This window comes from Leucoraja erinacea, chromosome 24, assembly GCF_028641065.1.
Source record: "Leucoraja erinacea ecotype New England chromosome 24, Leri_hhj_1, whole genome shotgun sequence".
Classification (NCBI taxonomy): domain Eukaryota; kingdom Metazoa; phylum Chordata; class Chondrichthyes; order Rajiformes; family Rajidae; genus Leucoraja; species Leucoraja erinaceus.
This window is the reverse complement of record NC_073400.1, coordinates 8,347,051-8,368,636: the sequence shown is the minus strand read 5'-3', so window position 1 is coordinate 8,368,636 and position 21,586 is coordinate 8,347,051. Positions and strand designations below refer to the sequence as shown.

At 39.6% G+C, this 21,586-nt stretch overlaps 1 protein-coding gene across 2 annotated transcripts in view; it reads right to left on the bottom strand.

The window, feature by feature from the left end:
• Positions 1 to 21,586, bottom strand: part of bltp3a (bridge-like lipid transfer protein family member 3A) — a 110,558-nt gene that overhangs the window by 28,210 nt on the left and 60,762 nt on the right. Inside the window, exons 9-14 of one of the 2 annotated variants that reach the window (XM_055654472.1) lie at positions 19,329 to 19,415; positions 18,496 to 18,666; positions 12,993 to 13,144; positions 9,022 to 9,163; positions 8,108 to 8,301; positions 3,717 to 5,266 (exon numbers count right to left, since the gene is read on the bottom strand). In XM_055654472.1, the coding sequence (XP_055510447.1) occupies positions 3,717 to 5,266; positions 8,108 to 8,301; positions 9,022 to 9,163; positions 12,993 to 13,144; positions 18,496 to 18,666; positions 19,329 to 19,415 (2,296 nt within the window). Of the gene's footprint in view, positions 1 to 3,716; positions 5,267 to 8,107; positions 8,302 to 9,021; positions 9,164 to 12,992; positions 13,148 to 18,495; positions 18,667 to 19,328; positions 19,416 to 21,586 lie in introns of both variants that reach the window. The other variant, XM_055654471.1, reaches the window with a different exon arrangement.

Here is a 21,586-nt window from a genome sequence, read left to right as displayed (position 1 = left end):
ACCTAAGGAGCAGGAGGAACCAGATTCAAGTTTACATATGTAAAGGCAGTCCTGTTTACCAGACTCATTAAAATCTCCCTCAGGGCGGCACAATGGCGCAGCAATACAGTTGCTGCCTTACAGTGCCAGAGACCCTGTTTCCATCCTGACTACGGGTGCTGTCCGTATGCAGTTTGTACGTTCGCCCCCTGACCACGTGTGTTTTTCCTCGGGTGCTCCGGTTTTTCTCCCACACTCCAAAGACATACAGGTTTGTAGGTTAATTGGCTTCAGTAAAAATGATGTATTGTCCCCAGTGTATAGTGTGTGCTCGTGTAATGGGCATCGTTGGTTGGCATGGACTCGGTGGGCCGAGGGGCCTGTTTCTGTGTTCATATAATCTCTAAACTAAGCTCGCTAAAAAAAAATCTATTTTTACAGGGAACAATGTACCTCTGAGTGTCACAGTTGCTTTTTACTCTCAACGGTTAAATGGATTACTCATGATAGGTCATGGAAAATCTACTTTCCATTGTACTAACATGGGTTCAAAGGAAAAAAAGAATCATAACTGAGTGGACATTGTTGCTGCCTGAATCGATAGACACATCTTTGACTGCTGAATGATGGTTCAAAAATCACCAAAAATGTGATAAAGTAATAGGTAAATCAAGAACTATGCTACAGTTCTTATTCTGCGACTGGCCACTTTTTGCATGGTTTCACTGTCTCTTCAATTCATAGCTTTCAGGCCAAATTTCTACTACTTGAACTGAGCACAGATGTTATTCAGTACCACTTTTAGTGTAAAAACCAAATGGGGCATCAGTATTTTTGTTTGGCTTACTTTGCCCCAGGCACTTCATACAAAATTATCTTTAAATTGTAAGCAATGAAGTTAAGCCAAAGTAGTAGAATTTTAATTCTGTGTCAAAGTGGAAGTGTTCAAATAATTAAATGACACCACATCCAGTTCCCCTTATTAGCTCTCAAAACTGCTGAAGTCACACCACATCTGGTTAAAGAGGGTCAAAAGCACAAAACGACTCACATCATCATAAACACAATTGTGTGCAGAGAGTGATTTTCCTGATGATTTGACTATCACAAAAATCATGGCTAAAAATTTATTAAACAGCTTTATAGTGTTCTGTGATTATTGTATAGTTGGAAGTGCTATCATTCAGATGAGAGATAATACTGATACAGCTCATGCAGCTTATCAAGCAGAAAAGAATCCTGTGCTTTCAATCCAAATGTACTCCCTTACGTCACTGAGTTCATATTTACACCTTAAAATTATTTAAATTTATAACATTATAATTTTTGGTTGCAATGATAGCTTTGCACGTAAATTTTCACATTACAAGGAAGCATATACTGTAAAGCACGCTATGACATGCTGAGGTCACAACATACATTCTTTCCTTTGTCATTTAAATGTGTAAAATCAGATCAAGCGAATTGTTAAACCACACCTGCAAATGATTCAGCTGTGTTTAGATAATTCCTGGCATTCTGTGGCTATGAATCATTCAGTGTACTTTATCTCCGATATTCACATGATCCATTTTCCGCAGATTCATAGAGCAAACTATTGAACATTAAAATTAGCTATTACTATTTCATCAAGTATCCAAGGGTGGCTGTATTTAAAATACTCACTATCATAAAGGGGTGGGACCCGAAGCAGCAGGTCAGCAAAGGGAAGGGCTGATAAGGTTACAACAAGCAAATCTCAAAGAAAGGATAGGCATGGAGAGGTTCACCACTATGGGGATAATGAAGGACTGAAATGTGTTGACTTACCCGCAAGGAGTATTGTGGGTAAACCTAATAAATTTAGAGCATGGATCAATGCTTGGAATTATGATATTGCAGCAATTACGGAAACTTAGTTGAGAGGGGGACATGACTGGCAGCTCAATGTGTCTGGGTTTCGATGCTTCAGATTAGATTGTGTTAGAGGTGGAGGGGTTGCTTTGCTAATCAGGGAGAATGTCACAGTAGTACTCAGAGAGGTTATAATGGAGGGTACGTTGACAGAGGTATTATAGGTTAAGCTAAAAAAAATAGGAAAGGAGCAATTACTCGAATGGGATTACATTATATGCCATCCAATAGCCAGTGGGAGATGGAGGCCCTGATATGCAGACAGAACCACACGGTTGTTGTAGTGGGTGACTTTAATTTTCCAAATGTTGATTGGGACTTACTCAGGGCAAGAGGATCAGGTGGGGCAGACTTTGTCATGTGCATCCAAGAGGGAGTCTCACTCGAGGGGGGTCCCTACTGGATCTTGTTCTGGGAAACGAGCCTGGCCAGGTGACTGGTGTTGATGTGGAAGAAGAATTTGGGGATAGTGATCACAATTCCACAAGCTGAGGTTCATAAGAGGTTTGAGAGGAGACTTGATATGATAGAAGTGTATAAAATTATGAGACGCATAGATAGGATGGTCAGAATCTTTTTACCACGGGATGGAAATGTCCAACTCGAGGGCACAACTAGAAGGTGAGAGGGGGAAAATATAATGGAGATGTGTGGGGCAAGTTTTTTTTGATGGGGACCTGGAACAAATTGCCAAGGAGACAGATACGATAGTGCTGTTTAAACAGCTTTTAGATAGGCACATGGATTTGCAGGGAATGGAGGGATATGAATCACTTGAAGGCAGATGAGATCAGTTCAGCTCGGCATCATATTCGACACAACCATTGTGGGATGAAGGGCTCGTTCCTGGGCTGTTCTGTTCTATGTTCCTATTGAACTAAGGATACAATAATTTTGAATGAAAGAAAAATAATTTCCTATTCGTTTTTAAAGCTTTAGTGTTGTAATTATTCTCAGGTCAGACAGTGTAAAGATCCAGTTACCATAGCTGGTCACAAAAGGTAATTTGTTTTGATGTGCTGCAGTGATGCAATAGCAGAAAATAAATCAGCCAAACCAATGTTCAAACTTGAAAATCTCATACAATAAAACTGTTTGGATTTTGACTGGGGATGAACCGAGAAGAGCATGCAGACGCCATTAAGTTTCTAGACTGCTGCAGAGCACCATCTTGTGGTTGGCCTAATATGACGTTAAGTGGAATAAATCAAAACGTCAGGACAGTTCACTGTACAACATTAAATATTTTCACTGACTGTGAAAGCTATGCTCTGCACTAAGCTTTAAATGAATTCTTAGAAATGTATTTGAAGGGGGTTGAGACACTTGTACGTTTCCCTAAAGGATAATTCAGGTATCAAGTTAAAAATGATTTGAACCATGATGGCACTGACATAGGTTCTTGGAGCAAATTAACAAATTGTTAAAATTAATTACTTTGGGTGCTCCTATAAACCATTCCTGCAGATCACTACTCTTTCAACAGAAATGGTGGGGGAACAAAAATAAGCTTTCACCAAAGCTTTACAGCTAATCCTATCACTTCTAGAGTTAAAAGGACATCATGATGTTTAAGGCAGAGAAAGATAGTTTGATTAATATAAGTGTCAGAGGTTATGGGAGAAGGCAGTGGAATGGGGTTAGGAGGGAGAGATAGAACTGCCATGATTGAATGGTGAAGTAGACTTGATGGACCGAATGGCCTAATTCGAATCCTATCACTTATGACCTTAAAACCTTTGCAGAAACAGGAAATCAGTTTTTAATTTACCCTTTATGTGCTCAGTTGATAATATTTCAAGAAACTAAAGTCATTATTTACTGCCTACAGATGTTTTCCATACCTAGAGGTTGACAGAGAAAGCATCTTTTGCATAGTGTTAGCCATCTTCTCCTTGCTGAGACTGAAAGCATCTTTTGTGAGAGAAACAGCTTCTTTAGTTAAATCCACAGTCATAAGCAGAGCTTCTTTTGCAACATCCTTTGAAACACTCAATGGAGTTGAATCCACATTGACATCATCAAAAGGAGCAAGATCCACCTGTGCAATGTTGTCTGATGCTCTTCTGCTTTGTGGCTCCAAGTTCAAAGACTCACTTTTTTCCAAGTTTAGAATATAGTGATCATTGGCATCTTCAGGTATCTCCGCTGCCAGTGACTCTACTGCTTCACATGCTTCTTCCACAGCTCCTTTTTCAGATGATTGATTTGGCACTATGTCAATATTAGTAAAAGGAGCACTGCACACAACTGTCCCATCTTGTGTTGAAACTCCATAATCCAAAAGGGTAACCATACTCAAATCCCCATTGTGAATTCCACTGTCATCCATAGAACTGATGGTACTGTCCAGATGATCACTTATTGTTCTGTCCAAAGGCTTGTCCTCCATAGTTAACCGCTCTCTACTTCCAGAAGGTGAGAGCTCTGACTCAGCAAGACTTGTGCTTTCAGAGTTTTGGGATTGTGCTTCACAACACGTGGTTGGAACAGGATGTAGCAGCAAAGCAACTTCAGCACCATTAATTAACAACCCGATACAAGTACTGCCAGATTTAACAATACTTTTCATCAATCTTTCCCTATCCTGAGTCAAGTCATCTTGTAGTTGAGAAAAGAATTCCTTTAGCCGCAGTAATACAAGATAATGATAGTGGTTCATGCGTATTTTTACATGGGCAGTGCTGTACACAAGAACATGTACATCTGCCTCAGAGTCAGCCCTCCTGTTGGATTCTTTCACTCTTGCCTGTTGAGTATTCGGATGTGCATCAACTCGTTCGGAAGATCTGAGTGTTTGAGTCTCCATGAAATCCTGCTTTGCATTCGTTTGCAACCCATTTCCAAAAGGCTCTGGGCAGGTGAACAAACTCAACTTATGACACACAGTACATTTGGAATCTTCTAAATCGGTAGCGTGTGTAGACATTGAGTAACTTGATTGTGCCTTGGATGGCTGAGACACCCATATGGAAAGAGGAAATGAATCTATAAAGCTAAAAGGTTTGCCTTTCAAGCTTTCTGTACCTTCAAAGTCCAGCCAGATTTGCGAAAAATGAAGAGACCAAATGTCTGCAGCAGACAAAGCTTTCAATGCATTATGAGAACAGTTCTTCTGTGTGCAAATTCTGTCCACATTGATTCGTTGTTCATAAGCATGATGGAAAAATACGCTTTGTAGCACATCAAAACTATCCGCAGATTTGGGGAACTCATTATAAGAAACATGAAAGAATTCAAAGTTTTTAAAGGCTTTTAGTATCATTTGGAGATCAGAGTGCCTGCAATTTGGGGAGTGCCGCGTGTTGGTCACCACAACATCTGATGTCTGAATGGTAAGGTATTGTGGCTTGTCTGGATGAGCCATTGTCTTCTGGTCCATTGGAATTACTAGCTACAAGATAAAGAGACATAAAAAAAAAAGATCTATAATGTTTTACAGATCAAATTATGGGCTTAACCAAATTCTGAAAATCAATAGAACGTACAAAGGCATTTTGAAAGTTCATCGCCTCAAAGGGGGCAACACAAGTGCACAGGATGGTAAATAATATGCAATGCTTCCCATCATTGCTCAAGACATGGAGTGTAAAAGTTAGCAAATCACGCGCAGCCATATAAAAGTTTTGGAGTACATTTTGGAGTACTGTGTACAGTCCTGGTCGCTATGTGTAGGGAGGACGAAGCAACTTTGGAGAGGGTGCAGAAAAGGCTCACCGAATGTGGCTAACGGAGCAAATTAGTTATAAGGAGGACTGGACAAACTTGTTTTTGCTATATCTGAGGCAAAGGGGTGACCTTTTAGAAGTATACTAAATTATGAGTGGCAGGGTAGTTTTTTCCCCCAGGGTGGAAATATCAAATATAGGTTTAAAATGAAAGGAGAAAAGTTTAAAAGGAGTTGAGTGGGGCACGTATCTCTCCCTCCCACCCCCCCACCCCCCCCTGGAGATTCCATGCCTGGAAATCGCTGACAGGGAAGTGGGAAAAGCAGACATCTTAACAACAAGGTTTAAGACAGATCCAACGTTTAGACAGGGGGCAGAGGGATACGGACATTCTATAGGCAGATGGGATTAGTTAGATTGGCATGGACAGGGTGGACTAAAGGAACTGTTCCAGTGATGTTTTGTCCTATATTATGATCTAGGTTGTACAATGGAAAATGGGCTCCTGGCTCCATCCACACCTAACCGTTACAAAATGCAACCAGCTTACTGTGCATCTTGCAAACCTTTTCTGAGTGCAAGATGAGAAATATTTCTTAAAGTTTCCATGAAAAAAAAATCTAACTACCAGATCAACATTAGGAAAGAGAACAGAGTGAATTAAAAACCATACTTGCAGAACATAACCTGCGCATTCTTTAAAACAAAATAGCCACAAAGCAACAATCAAAGGGATATCAAGCTTTGATAGTAAATTCACTATTTCACGATGTAAAAAGGTTAATAACCAAACATAGATCAGTAACCCAAAGTACTTTTAAGTTAGAAGTTTGATGCAAATAATCACCACCGGGTGGTGCCAGCAATGGCTGCCTCGCCAACAGTCTGTCTGTCCCTTCCTTCTTTGTGTTTAAATAGTATGTTCTTAAATAGTATGTGTATGTTTAAATGTATGTTTTAGTATTATTTAGCTTGTTTTATATATATGGGGGGGGGGGGGGGGGGGGGGGGGGGGGTTGGGGGAAACATTTTCTAATCTCTTACTTCGAAGGAGATGCGATTTTTTTCCCGTACCGTATCTCCATCCGCACTACGACCTAACATCGAGTTGGCGACCTTTGTTGGAGATCGACCGGGAGCTCCATCACGGGGAGCCTGCGGACTTACCATCACGGAGTTTGCGATCCCTTTGGCAGAGCTCGCAGTCTTTGGTTAGATACTGATTTCAGGGAACTCCCAGACGCAGGAGCTTTGAACCCCCCCGATCGTGGGAGCTTTGATCGCCCCGACTGCAGATGGTTCGACTGCCCTGACCGCGGGAGAATAAAGAGGAAGATTGGACTTTTTTTACCTTCCATCACAATGAGGAATGTGGGGAATCCGCTGTGGTGGATGTTTATGTTAACTTATGTAGTTGTGTGGCTTGTTGCTTTTTTTCCCCCGTATGGCTGTATGGTAACTTTGCATAACACTGTACCTTAATTGGTACATGTGACAATAAAATAAACTTTTGAAATGGAGATCAGATATGAATTAAATTGTTTAAAACATCTCATTGTGAACAATTTATGCTAAAGTAGCAATCATCACTAATTGACTGGGTGACTTACAAAGCAAGTATGAAGCAGGGATGCAACGGGTATACCAGTGTCCTTTTTATGCTGTATCATTCTTCAGATATTCAAATTAAATAATGTTGCATTTGAACAGTTAAAAGTAACGTGATAAAAGCATAATAATTGTTCAAAAATGTTGATGTAACATCAATACATCACACAGGATTGTAACCTAGATTCAGGGATAGTTTCTTCCCAGCTGTTATCAGGCAATTAAACCATCCCATCACCAACGAGAGAGCTGTCCTGAACTATCATCTACCTCATTTGGAGATTCTCGGACTATCTTTAACTGGACTTTATCTTGCATTAAAGATTTGTCCTTTTATCCTGTATCTGTATACTGTGGATGGCTCGATTGTAATATTCTGTTGACTGGATAGCATGCAACAAAAAGCTTTTCACTGTACACATGACAATAAACTAAACCAAAACTAAACTAGGATAAGATCTGTCAGATATTACATTAAAGAAATATCAAGTGTGCAGTTCCATTTTTAATCATCTTTCACAATTTGGAAATATATTTTTCCATACTCCATCAATATCCACTTCTATCTTGCGGATCTTTATAGTGCCATGCTTACTTTCTGATCATTTATATGACGTGTGATTTATGTATGTAAAACATTGTAAGAACAAGTACTTTGTATCTGGAGCTGTGCCTATTCAAGTATAATCACACAACTTCAAGTGTAATAATAACAGAATGTGGTATAAAGTTGCCTTTTGTAAGTTTTGAAATCCATCACTTGAACTGTAAAAATACGGAAACAGGGGTGAAAGCTCAGCATAACTGAATTGCGCCAACTTTATTTTGAAAGTGGCTTTCTGCATCCTACTCAATAAATTTGAAAAAAAATCATCCCCTTTCAGAGCTTTATTCCACATCCTCAATAAACCTTGAATACATTCTTCCATTATTAAATACAACTTTAGGCAACGACTAACCTTCAACATGAGTCCATTCATACAGAAGTCAACATGTTCCTCTACTTTCACAGAATTGTTCAATTTATAGATGGCTTTGAACTGCTGAAGGGTCTGATACAGGTCCAAGGAGAAGGAGTTTACCCACAGCATACTCACTGGGTCCAATGTAAATTGCAAGGCATTCAGCTTCACATAAAGATTAGGACAAGGCACTGGAAGCCGAGAGAAAGTGAAATAGAAGCAAAGAATGAAACATTTTACTTCAAACAGTCACAATTAACAACATGGAGGATAATTTTTATTGTCAATTAATTGGTTGCACAAAATTCTCAGATGGTCACTTCAAATAAATGAAATTTACATACCAGTGTCGAGCTAAATTGTGCAAAATACTCAAAAGGGTGAAATAAAGAAGCATGTAAATATGATCCTGGAGCCTCAACGACCATAGAGCAAGTTTAAAATTAAATCCCTCATTTAGTCAAAACAGAAGTTGCTCGTTTTAAAACCCAATTCAGTGTTTGATTTTGGACTTAACATCTCATTCTTCTGCACTGGAGTGGCTGTTTTTAATCCCGATTACCGGAGTAGATTACAATTTTATTAGTGTTGATCACGATAGATGATGCTGATGGGAGTCTTGGCAGAGACAATGAGATATAAAATTGAACTCCATTATAAAGATAGTTTACATGGATTTTTGTGTTAGTTACAGTTGCTTTATGAACTAATGTTTCTTTGTATCACAATTTGCTGTTAAGCATAGGCTTTAATGCTACAAGTGTAAAAAAACCCAACTTTAAACCCATACAATTTGTAACATTTAATAAGTATTAAATAAATGAAATAGGCAGTAAGGTAAAATACATTTTAATCATCATTGCCTTGAAATATGGTACAATGCACTTTGTAAAAAAAATTCAAAATCTTACCAGGAAACTCTTTACTGTCAGGGAAATAGTATTCGGTAAATTCAATGTGAATTGCTGACATGCCAGGTGGTAGGTGGTAGGACACTCTGTTGCAGGAAAGCAAGGTTGTGGGTTTCTTACCATGCTGACCTGCTGCCGAGACCTTAAATAAAACAAATTATCAATATTGTGTGAACCAAGCAGTGCTACAAATAATTTTTGATAAACATAAGATAGATCAGCTGTGAAATTAATGTGAGACAAATGAAGTACAATTTTAATCTGCAATATAGAATGACAGTGTGACTGATTGTCAATTGTTAAGACATTGGTGAATGAAAGATCTGGGAAGCTTCCAAAATGCGTTTCATGAAACCCCAGGTAGAGTAATATGCTGGAGAAACTCAGCGGGTGAGGCAGCATCTATGGAGTGAAGGAATAAGTGAGATTTGGGGTCACGACCCTTCTTCAGACTCCCATACATAAATCCTCTTGCCATGACTTCATGAAACCCCAAGTCATTTTGGGTTGCCAAAAATGTTCATGCAGCCAATTTTCTCATTTTCGTCCAAAAAAGGGGATAAATACTTCTATGAGTGTCAGTTTCAGTGTAAAGGCAGGATTCATCTCCACAAGTGCTGTGCAATGTTCTATATCATCACATTCATAGAAACATAGAAAAATAGGGGCAGGAGTAGGCCATTTGGCCCTTCGAGCCAGCCATTCAATATGGCTGATCATCCAAAATCAGTATCCCGTTCCTGCTTTTTCCCCATATCCCTTGATTTCTTTAGCCCAAAGAGTTGAATCTAACTCTCTCTTGAAAACATCCAGTGAATTGGCCTCCACTGTCTTCTGTGGCTGAGAATTCCAGAGATTCACAACTCTCTGGGTGAAGAATCTTTTCCTCATCCTCATCTTATTCTTATACTGTGGCCCTTGGTTCTGGACTCCCCCAACATCGGGAACATTCTAGCCTGCCCAATCCTTTAAGAATTTTATATGTTTCTACAAGATCCCCTCTCATCCTTCCAAATTCCAGTGAATACAAGCCCAGTCGACCCATTCTTTTATCATACGTCAGTCCCGCAATCCCGGGAATTAACCTGGTGAACCTATGCTGCACTCCCTCAATAGCAATAATGTCCTTCCTCAAATTAGGAGACCAAAATTGCACACAATACTCCAGGTGCGGTCTCACCAGGGCCCTGTACAACTGCAGTAGGACCTCCTTGCCCCTAAACATAAATCCTCTTGCCATTCACTTTCTTCACTGCCTGCTGTACCTGCATGCTTACTTTCAGTGACTGATGTACACGCACACCAAGGTCTCATTGCACCTCCCCTTTTCCTAATCTGATACAATTCAGATAATCTGCCTTCCTGTTCTTGCCACCAAAGTGGATAACCTCACATTATCCACATTATACTGCATCTGCTCATTCACGCGACCTATCCAAGTCACCCTGCAGCCTCATAGCATCCTCATCACAGCTCACACTGCCACACAGCTTTGTGTCATCCGCAAACTTGAAGATGTCGCATGTAAATAACTGGGGTCCCAGCACCGAGCCTAGTACCCCACCAGTCACTGCCTGACATTCTGAAAAGGACCCGTTAATTCCTACTCTTTGCTTCCTGTCTGCCAACCAGTTCTCTATCAATGTCAATACCCAATACCATGTTCTCTAATTTTGCACACTAATCTCTTGTGTGGGACCTTGTCAAAGGCTTTTTGAAAGTCCAAATACACAATATCCACTGGCTCTCCCTTATCCATTCTACCTGTTACATCCTCAAAAAATTCCAGATTAGTCAAGCATGATTTCCCCTTCATAAATCCATGCTGATTTTGATCGATTCTGTCACTGCTTTCCAAATGCGTTGCTATAACATCTTTAATCATGGCCAAACTAATTTTTGACAGATAGATTAAAACAAATTTTCAACCCTCCCCTGATAACTAATACATGGCCTGCCTGGCAGGTATGTACTTCAGTGGGTCAGATAGCATCTATGGAAAAAAATGGCGGGGCGATGTTTTGGGCTGGGAGCCTTTTTCAGACCAATACAGCTGGGAAGAGAAAGCAAATAGAAGTTGGGGTGGGGCAAAGCCTGGTAAGTGATAGGAATGCAGGCGAGAGGAGTGATTGGTAAATGGTTAGAGATAGTAACAAAGGTTGGAATGGAAATGAAGACAAAAGGGTGTCAGATAACAAGGATGAGGAGTGAAATGTAATGCCAAATGGGGACAGAAAGAGATGGAGTAGGGAGAGGTGGGAGATGAATGTAAAGAGGGGGCAAAGACAGGGTGATGGGGAAAAAGGTATGTGCATCGAGGAGGGGCTTGGGAGGTGCCTGTTCGGTCAAGTTGCTTTGTTAAATTTAAATTCATGAAACTTCAAAGAACCTGGCTAATATTAAGATTGCCCAAGAGAGCTGCTAAGTTTTGTCAGAGCATTTCAGTATTCTAGTTCCTGAAAATCAGTATTCTGCTGAGGAAATCAGGATTTTTACGCGGTGCTATTTTGCTGAAAAAAGTTTTTTCTTTATGTGCGGTCACTCCCTCTCTCTTCCTCCCTCTCCTTCCTTTTTTTCTCCCTCCTGTCCCGCTGAGTTACTCCAGCTTTTTGTGTCTATCTTCAATTTCAGAGTTAAATAAAAAACCCAGAGTGCTGGAGGAACTCAGCGGGCTAGGCGACATCTGTGGAGGGAATGGATTAGGAGTCGTTTCAGGTCAGGTTCTTCTTCTATAGGAAGGAACTGCAGATGCAGTTGACTTTGCAAAACGCCAAATGATCCCGGGAATGCCGAGGTGTGAGAGAGCGAGAGCGAGAGCGAGAGCGAGAGGGAGAGGGAAAGGGAGCAAAAGAGAGAGATACAGGGGGAGAGGGTGAGAAAGAACGAGAGATAGAGAGATTCCAGCCTCTTAACCCCAAACACCGTGCTAGTTCAACGCTTACAAAAATAATCACAGATTTTGAAATTTAAATACTAATAGATTTAATCTGCCATAATTTTTAGAGGTACAGTATGACTTTTTATATCCTTGCATTTTGAAGCAGCAAGTCAATTTCACCGGGTTATTACATTTCCATTGGCGAGTGGTATGTTAATGAAACAGGAAGTGGGGCTGATCTCGGTTGTTCCCATCTGCCTGTTGCACCTCGGCCGGTACAGTGGTGACTTGTTGTTACGATTATCTATGGTCGGATTTAAAATCCGTACTTAACAACGCAAAGTCGTACATCAGTATTCTTATCGCATTTCCGTACAAAATACGGAAAATCCGTACTACTTGGCAGCTCTGCCAAGGCCCGCATACTTCCAGAAATCACCCCTGACATATTGGTCTTGTTGTGATTGCTCACGCTCGAGCATCAGTGTCGGAGAGTCTGGGACACAATCCATGGACTATGAATCTATGAGAATGATAACAGATTGTGGCTTGGCCGATCTATATTCAACTGAAGTAAACGACTGAGAGAACAACATTGCAGATGTTTTATGGCAGCAATATAATATAATAAAGTGGTTGACAGCCATTTCAGAGGATTAACATTGTACCACATTACTGCAAGTCTATAGTCTCTCAAAGGTTAGCCAAGCCAATATCAGAAGATCTTCTCCAAAAGACAATAATTAACTAGATTATTTTTGGACCACATGTATTTTCATTATCACCAATACTGATATTTATTTCCAATTAAATGGTGGTGCTCTACACTGATGTGAATTGAAAGTGTATGACAAGTAATTCAGATTAATGGCTCAAGAATTGATAAATCATTTCAACTGTTAACATACTGAAATATTTTCTATCAAGTTGAAAAAAAAATCTCAATAAAAAAGTCAAGAGCTTTCACCAATACTGATATCATTCCTCATCTCTACAGTTGATAGAACAATGGACATACTTCATAAGAGGAAAGCGTCATTAACTAGATTGAGAAGCACCAAACACAGAATCAATGTCAATAGTCCTTCCCTACCTGGTAAACATCCAAATCATCAACTCGGACGACCACACAGCTGGAGAGCAGCCTGCTCCACGGTATCTTCGGAGAATCAGGAGATGTAGCTCCTGTCGATTGATCACTTGCTCTTCTTTTGCCAGCAGCACCTGCCTTCCAAGTTGGTGATCCTACTGTAAACAAGAGGACATTTTAACAGCCAAGACATTATGCCAATGATATGAAGCAATTCCTATAAAAGGTGTAGGAAGGAAATACAGATGCTGGTTTACACTGAAGATAGACACAAAATGCTGGAATAACTCAGCAGGCCAGGCAGCATCTCTGGAGAGAAGGAATGGATGATGTTTCGGTAATCCCGTTAAGAGCCTGTCCCACTTACACGACTTTTCAGCAACGGTCTTCAAGCTCGAGGGCACTCGAGCTGGATCGACCGTCAGCGACGAAACAGTGGGGGCCAGTGAAAGCGGGGCAGCACTGTCTGAAATTCACACTCGCGATGAACAGAAAAGTAAAAGACAGCTGGCACAGTGTACGGTAAGTCCTTTAGAGAGTGGGGGGATGGGGGGCGGGGAAACAGTTTTAAGAAGCCAAACAACTTTTAATAAAGTTTAGCGGGCATTTAACATTACCGGTCAGTTTTCCTTGGTTCTGAAAACCCCAATGAGCCAATTAAAATGCCCGGTCAGCAAAGGAGATTGCCTACGGCTACCTCGACTACCTATAACTACATGGTGACCCCACTGCCACTGTACCACGAGTTCAAAAGAACTATGCGGACCAATTTTTACTCGCGGAAAATTATTACTCGCGGAAAATCTTTCATCATGCTCGACCAAACTGAGGCCGCGAGTATGCGGGAACTTCTCCCGAGCATGAGGGAGAGTTCCAGTGACCTCCCAGGACCACGTGTCAATCATGCTGTGAGTTTGTGGCGAGCTCAAACTCTTCTAAACTCGCAAATTAGGTCGCCATAGTGGAACAGGCCCTGTCAGGAAATGTATTTATTTATTACAGGGGTAATCCCACTTTTTAGTTTTACTTGAATGGTACTTTGCACACAATACTCTACTCGACAGATTTAAAACTTAATGTATAATTTACAGCGTTGTTGTCGATGTGGAAAAACAGGTTCATCTAGCTGACCAGCCAAGAACCCATGGGTATAATTTTCAGTCGATGGCCATTTAGGACCAATTGAACACAAAATAGTTGTATCCAAAGTCAAGATCAGCAGCTATTTGTGGGAAACTAACACTCAAGGGAAAATTCTGCAGTCTCAAGAGCTACACAACCTACTTTTTCTCTCGATATTCTTGTTGGTTCAAGGATTGAAAACAAGCCGAAACAAAGAGAATAAGGGTTTTCTCACTTAACATTCACTGATGTATTTTCACAAGGGGGCGCTGAATATCTGTAAAGATCCCAGAACATTGGATTAATGCCAGAGGTCTAACAGAATAACCTCTCGATTATTCCAATTTGTTTGATTTAGCTATAGTAATGCAAGACATTACACCTCCGCTCCTCATGCTGCCATGCTGAGTCATCTTTGCTTTTGACATGCAGATCCAAACATTTCTTAATGTACTGCCTAATAATTCCATTCACACCAGTTTGTTTTCTTCAGATTACATCTCAGAGCTGGAGGCGCAAGAACCCCTGTTAATCAATACAAATTAAAACAATAAAGACAGCTCTATTCTCTACAACAGATATCTGGAATTTTTCTTTGTATTATGGTTTTAACATGATCAATAAAATAACACATCTACAAAGTTCAACTTAAAACCTGTAAACGTGCAACTTCTTGTACTTGGAGTTCTTCTAAATCATTCATTAGGTGGTCTTAATTCTGTGTTTAACAAACAAAGTACTGCAATCTGCAATGGTCCATCAGGGACTACCCATTATTTAACTGTAACCATCAAATATTTGCCTAAACCAAGAAATTGGAAGGATACACAATCCACACCAGTCTTTCTGCATACAGTTATACAGAAAAATAACTGCTACAACTTCCGGGTCCATTTGAGATTTTACAACAGAAAATGGCTTTCGTTCTTTTGTGCTAAATAGGAGTGTGAAGTATCTGCTACTTATTGTCTCCCACCAATTGGCTCCACTGGAACCAAATACAGCAGGTGGACAAGTTCAAGTTCACTTGAACTTGACTTGGCTTGAACTTGAACATGTCTTCATATTCGATTTCTTTCAAAATGGACTGAGAAATATAGCAAGGCAAGACTAACTAACTAAGCCAGTTTATTTCTAGAGAGCAAATCAGCTTGCGAATATCTCACAGCTTACTTCAGTGTCCATTAACAATTCATGTTATAAAGAGGTTAAACAAAATATAGCATTCAGTAGTATTTCAGTTTAGGAAAATTATGCACATATCATCGGCGTTGGTCTTTAGTTGCCAAGTGACCATTTTTTGCATTTAACCCCGTTCCATAATATACCACCAAGATCATCCAGTGTGATTCGTCAGTAACCTGCAAACCATAATTTTCCATCTATCTTTCTATTTTGAGATAGGAATATCAAAAATAAAATATATTTGTACCATTATCACAAAATGGAAATACTTTTACTTTGAAAGTTATCGTAAATAAAATACTGTTGCAATGCAAGTGTTAGGAAAACCGATTTAATTACCAATTTTATTTGGGAAATCCATGGCAATTTAATTTTCATGGTCGATTTTCCTCTGTGGTAATAAACCAAAAACACACAATTCTACACTGTTAGCAAATTGCCTCTTCTCCTGCCCAAGATTCTGGCCTCTTGTAATCTACACCACAACATGATTTTCACTTAAAAGGCCAACACAACAAAACAAAGAAAAGATGTTTGTACCGTAGCAGAGCAATTAAAATCACCAGAGTAAGGATGAAAAAGAAATACGTTAAAGAATAATGGTCCACCAGAGATGAATATGTTTTTTCTCTATTAACAATACTGGAGAGGGAATCTACAAGCATGTCAGAGGACTGGAACCAACCCAATTGTCAGTTCGCACATCTCATGAAGTTTGATGGTAATCTCAGAAAATTACTGAGGCAGACATCAAGTCTGACAATAAAAGGAGCAGTACACTGTTGAAGATACAAATTCCCATGAAGCATTAAAGCACGGATAATAAAAATCTTACACCAATATCTGAACAAAGCTCTTCCAGAGTGTTGGCAAATAATCCCCCACAGCCAAATATCAAGTAATTGTGTAATTTACTGTTTACACAATAATGCTGCACATTCATACGACAACAACCCAGTCAGTCATTGGATAGTGTGTTGGTTGATTCTGTGAAGAAGAGGCATGATGGGTATATTCCAGATAATATGAAGGGTTTCTTTGTGCTTAAGCAAAAAAAATATTGAAGTGCACGTTCATCTGAATAACCAAAAATAATTCATTTATGCAAGCTTCAAAGTGTCTTTGAATTAGAAATTGCTTTTCTAAATGTTTTTTTTTTCAGAACTTTGAGCACACAGAAAATATTCAGCTCTTGCCCCTGAACTCCCAGCCTCAGAATACTGTAGACTGGTTGACAGGATGACAGGGCAGAATCAATATTCTGCAGCCTTTGTTTCCATTGCCTGTCCATAACATCAGGACCAAACAGCACTGTACAAATAGGCCCAAAACGATGCCTATTTCCTTCGCTCCATAGATGCTGCTGCACCTGCTGAGTTTCTCCAGCATTTATTTGTGTACTTTTGAGCACTGTACAAGATTCATTATACATTTTAGAGCTGATACTGTAAATCAGCATCTGCAGTTCCTTGTATCTCCTCTAATCGTACTGAACAGTTCCAATGCTTTAAGAATGTTCAAGATACTGCAAAAATTCTTAGCAATAATTATTTGTCTGAAGAAGGGTCTCGATCCAAAACGTCACCTATTCCTTTTTTGCAGAGATGCTCTCTGACCCACTGAGTGACTCCAGTCTTTATTTAACATTATTAGCCCAATGCTTCTTCATCTGATAAAGCTGAAAACAAATTAGTGATTGAAAAGACTAGGCTTGTATTCACTGGATTTTAGAAGGATGAGGGGGTATCTTATAGAAACATATAAAATTATAAAAGGAGACTGGACAAGTTAGATGCAGGAAAAATGTTCCCAATGTTGGGCGAGTCCAGAACCAGGGGCCACAGCATTAGAATAAAGGGGAGGCCATTTAATACAAAGCTAGATATGGAAATTAACTGCAATTGTGGAGTCCTTTTACAATTATGATAAGCAAAAATAAATTTAATTTAAATATGGAATTCAGAAGCGGTCAAGTCCATTGATGTGGTAATTTACATCCTCGAAAAAGACAGCATTAGATTCATACTCACTCAAATAATAATTGGCTTACAAGAGCAGCATGGATTACAGCCAATCAACTGACCACAGTTAATATTACGCAAAAGACTGTTTTACAACCAAAAACAATTCAAAAGATACAGAAATATTCTGCAACAGATTATTATCAAGTACTAACATGTTCCATGTTAATGCTCGATAACATGGCATAGAGAACAGGGAAAACTGATTCATGGCAGTGGGAAAATGAAGGGAGGATAAAACATATGAAAGGATACAATTTTAAAGAGGGTTCAAAAACAAATGCTGCAGGGCTGGGGAAGGGGAAGTAGGTTGCACTTTTGTTTTTAAGAATGCAAGGTGTTAACAAAACATTTCGCTATGTGTGCTTTCTAAACATAGGGATTAAGATGGAGCCTTGCAATTTACGTTGAAACAACACTTGTTCAATCCAACACTAAATATATTGACCAATTCTCTGACCATGATGCTTGAAGAACTGAACTTTTGGAGAAGATTTAGTTGAATGGTTGAATCAGACACAATGGAGAAAGCTTGGCTTCTTATCTTTAGAGCAGCAAAGGTTTAGAAGGGATTTGATCAGCACTTAAAAAAAAAAAAAAGCATTAAGGGGTCAGACAGATCAATCAGAATGCTTGCGTTGTGGCTTTCCCTTCCACATTCTACGAATATGCCTAAAAAGACTGACCACTTCCTGGTAACAGCAATTTGACAGCTACTAGGTTTAGGGTTATTATAGTCATGTGTAACATGTGAGACAAGTGGCTCAAAAACATGATCAGCGTCGATTCAAGGTGTAAAATTGAGCTTACAACACAAACCAAATCTTCATTTATTTTCATTCTTTCCCAAAGAACACAGATTTACAAAATGTTAGTTATCTTTCAAAACTTAAATACGAGGGTACACTTGTGAATAGAGAATCTTGGACATACAATTTTTAGGAACAAAGTTGAGTTGGCCACACCTCAGGTCTGCTCTGCCGCTCAGAAAGATCAGGGCTGATCCTGTACCTTAAGTCCATTTCCCCATAAGACTCCTATACCATTTAAGTCTCAAAATGACCAACATTCTGTAGATCTTGGACTTGAATACACATTAAGCATCCATTAAAAAAAAATTAGTTCAGCCAATTTTCAGCATTCCATTTAGAATGAGAATCCAGCTGTAAAACATATACCTTTCCATTTACTTGAAGTTTCCTTTGTTGGAGATTTTACAACTGTTGTGTCTTCATGGTGATCTATTATAGTTTGTACTTTGGACTGAAACTCTTGCAGCAGATCTTTGGCCCATTGTGCTCTGGATTCCATGGCTTCCGAGTGTCTAACCCAGTGTTTACAATTATCATCTGCAAGCGGAGACACATGAACCAATCATTAAAAAATACTTAAGATATGAAGTCTGAAATACCTTTGGTAAACTTTAAACATCTCTGTTAGACACAATCTTGGAACAATGTGAAGGTTTTAACCATCTATAAATCAGCACTTTAAGTCCACATTTATAGTGAAGGCCCTTGAACGGCAATGTTGTGTTTGATCTCAGAGTTTTGTTGCATAAAACCTAATAGTTCCTGTTCTTTGTTCAATTAGTTTTAATTTTGTTGGTCCGAAAGTCGTGGTAGACTAATCTTGGCAGAGTTGGCAGCAAAATTCTATATCACAAGGAAGAATGCTGCAATTGATGCAATTTGATAAGAAATACATTTATACTCGAAACATGTCCTTGCCAACTCAAAGTAATATATATTACATATCAAAGAAAAGCTTGACCGCATTCAGGCCGCAACTGAAACAAAGCAAATACTTCAACACAAATTAAACTTCCTTATAAGTTTCACTCCATTAAGGTTTCATGTTATTATGTTGCAACCGGGCATAAAACATAAGGCCAACTGAAAGCATCTATAAGTTGATTTACTAGCTTAGTTCTTTATGCTAAAAAAGCAAATTGAAAGCATTAATCATTTGATGTATTAGTTTCGATCTTGTGGCTAAAAAAAGTACTCACTTGCCCAATGGAAAGGGTAGTAATCCAGACTTAAATTTTTAAATGTTAACTGTATAGCCCCTCCAGCTATTCGATGTTTGGATGTTCCTACACACAAGGAAAAAAACAACAATTTACAGGCAAGATAAGGAATAAAAATGAATGCTGGAAATCCTCAACAAGTCAGATAACATCTGGTGGCAAGAGAATCAGAATTAATGTTCATAAATTCTAGGAGCAGAATTAGGCCATTCGGCACATCAAGTCTACTCCGCCATTCAATCAGGGCTGATCTATCTTTGCTTCTCAATCCCATTCTCCCATCTCCGTTCCATAGCCCTCAACATCCTTACTAATAAAGCTGTTGATCTCCGCCTTAAAATAATCAATTCACGGCTTCCACAGCCACGTGTGGCAATGAATTCCACAGATTCACCACCTTCTGACTAAATAAATTCTCTTGCATCTGCTAAAGGAATGCCCTTTTATTCTGAGGCTACGGCCTTTGGCCAGAGACTCTCCCATTAGTGGAAACATCCTCTCGACATTCACTCTATCCAGGCCTTTCACTATTTGCCAAGTTTCAATGAGGTCCCAGTGCCTGCAAATGCTCGTCATATGTTAACCCAATTATACCAGGGATCAAAACCTCCACTCGACCCTCTCCAATGGGAGAACATCCTTCCTCAGATATGGGGCACAAAATTGTTCACAATATTCCAAATGCGGTCTGACCAGAGTCTTACAAAGCCTCAGCATTACATCCCTGTTTTTGTATTAAACCGGATTTGATAAGGGAACTCAAGGTAAAGGAACCATTAGGTGGTAGTGACCACAATATGATACGTTTTAATCTGTAATTTGAGAACGAGAAGGTAAAATCAGAAGTATCAGTATTGCTGTTGAACAAAGAGGACTTGAGGCATGAGGGAGGAACTGGCCAAAGTTGACTGGAAAGGGACCCCAGCAGGGATGACAGTGGAACAGCAATGGCAGGAATTTCTGGGAATAATCCAGAAGATGCAGGATCATTTCATTCCAAAGAGGAGGAAAGATTCTAAGGGGAGTAAGAGGCAACCGTGGCTGACAAGGGAAATCAAGGACAGTATAAAACGAAAAGAGAAGACGTATAACATAGCAAAGATGTCGGGAACCCAGAGGATTGGGAAACTTTAAAAGAACAACAAAAGGTAACTTAAAAGGTAATACGGGGAGAAAAGATGAAGTGCAAAAGTAAGCTCGCCAGGAATATAAAGGATGATAGCAAAAGCTTCTTTAGGTTTGTGAAAAGACAATGTGGGTCCCTTGAAGACAGAAACAGGTGAATTTATTATGGGGACCAAGGAAATGTCACTAAGGAAGACACAAACAATCTCCCAGATGTACTAGGGGACAAAGGATCTAGGGAGGAACTGAAGGAAATTCACGTTAGTCAGGAAATGGTGCTGGTTACTGATGGGACTGAAGGCTCATATATCCAAGGGCCTGATGGTCTGCATGCCAGGGTACTCAAGGAGGTGGCTCTAGATATTATGGATGCATTGGTGATCATTTTCCAATGTTCTATAGATGCTGGATCAGTTCCTGTGGATTAGAGGGTAGAAAATGTTATCCCACTTTTTAAGAAAGGATGGAGAGAGAAAGCAGGGAATTATAGACCAGTTAGCCTGACACCTGTGGTGAGGAAGATGCTGGAGTCAATTATTAAAGATGTAATAGTGGTGCATTTGGATATGAGTAACAGGATTGGTCCAAGTTAGCATGGATTTACGAAGGGGAAATCTTGCTTGACTAATCTTCTGGAAGTTTTGAAGATGTAATAAGTAAAATGGATAAGGGAGAGCCATTGGATGTAGTGTATCTGGACTTCCAGAAAGCCTTTGTTAAGGTCGCAGGATTTTAGTGGGCAAAACTAGAGGGTATTGGGGGTAGGGTATTGACATGGATAGAAAATTGGTTGGCAGACAGGAAACAAAGGATGGCCAGGTTTCAGTTTGCCAAGAAGTACTTAAATGAGCAACCACAGTTCTGGAAAAAAGTTTTGTGGAAAGATGAGACGAAGATTAACTTTTATCAGAATGATGGCAAGAGCAAAGTATGGAGGAGAGATGGAACTGCCAAAGATCCAAGCATACCACCTCATCTGTGAAAATTGATGATACAACTGCTGATGGTAGTAGTATAATGAACTCTGAAGTGCATAGACACATCCCATCTGCTCAAGTTCAAACAAATGCCTCAAAACTCATTGGCCGACGGTTCATTCTACAGGAAGACAA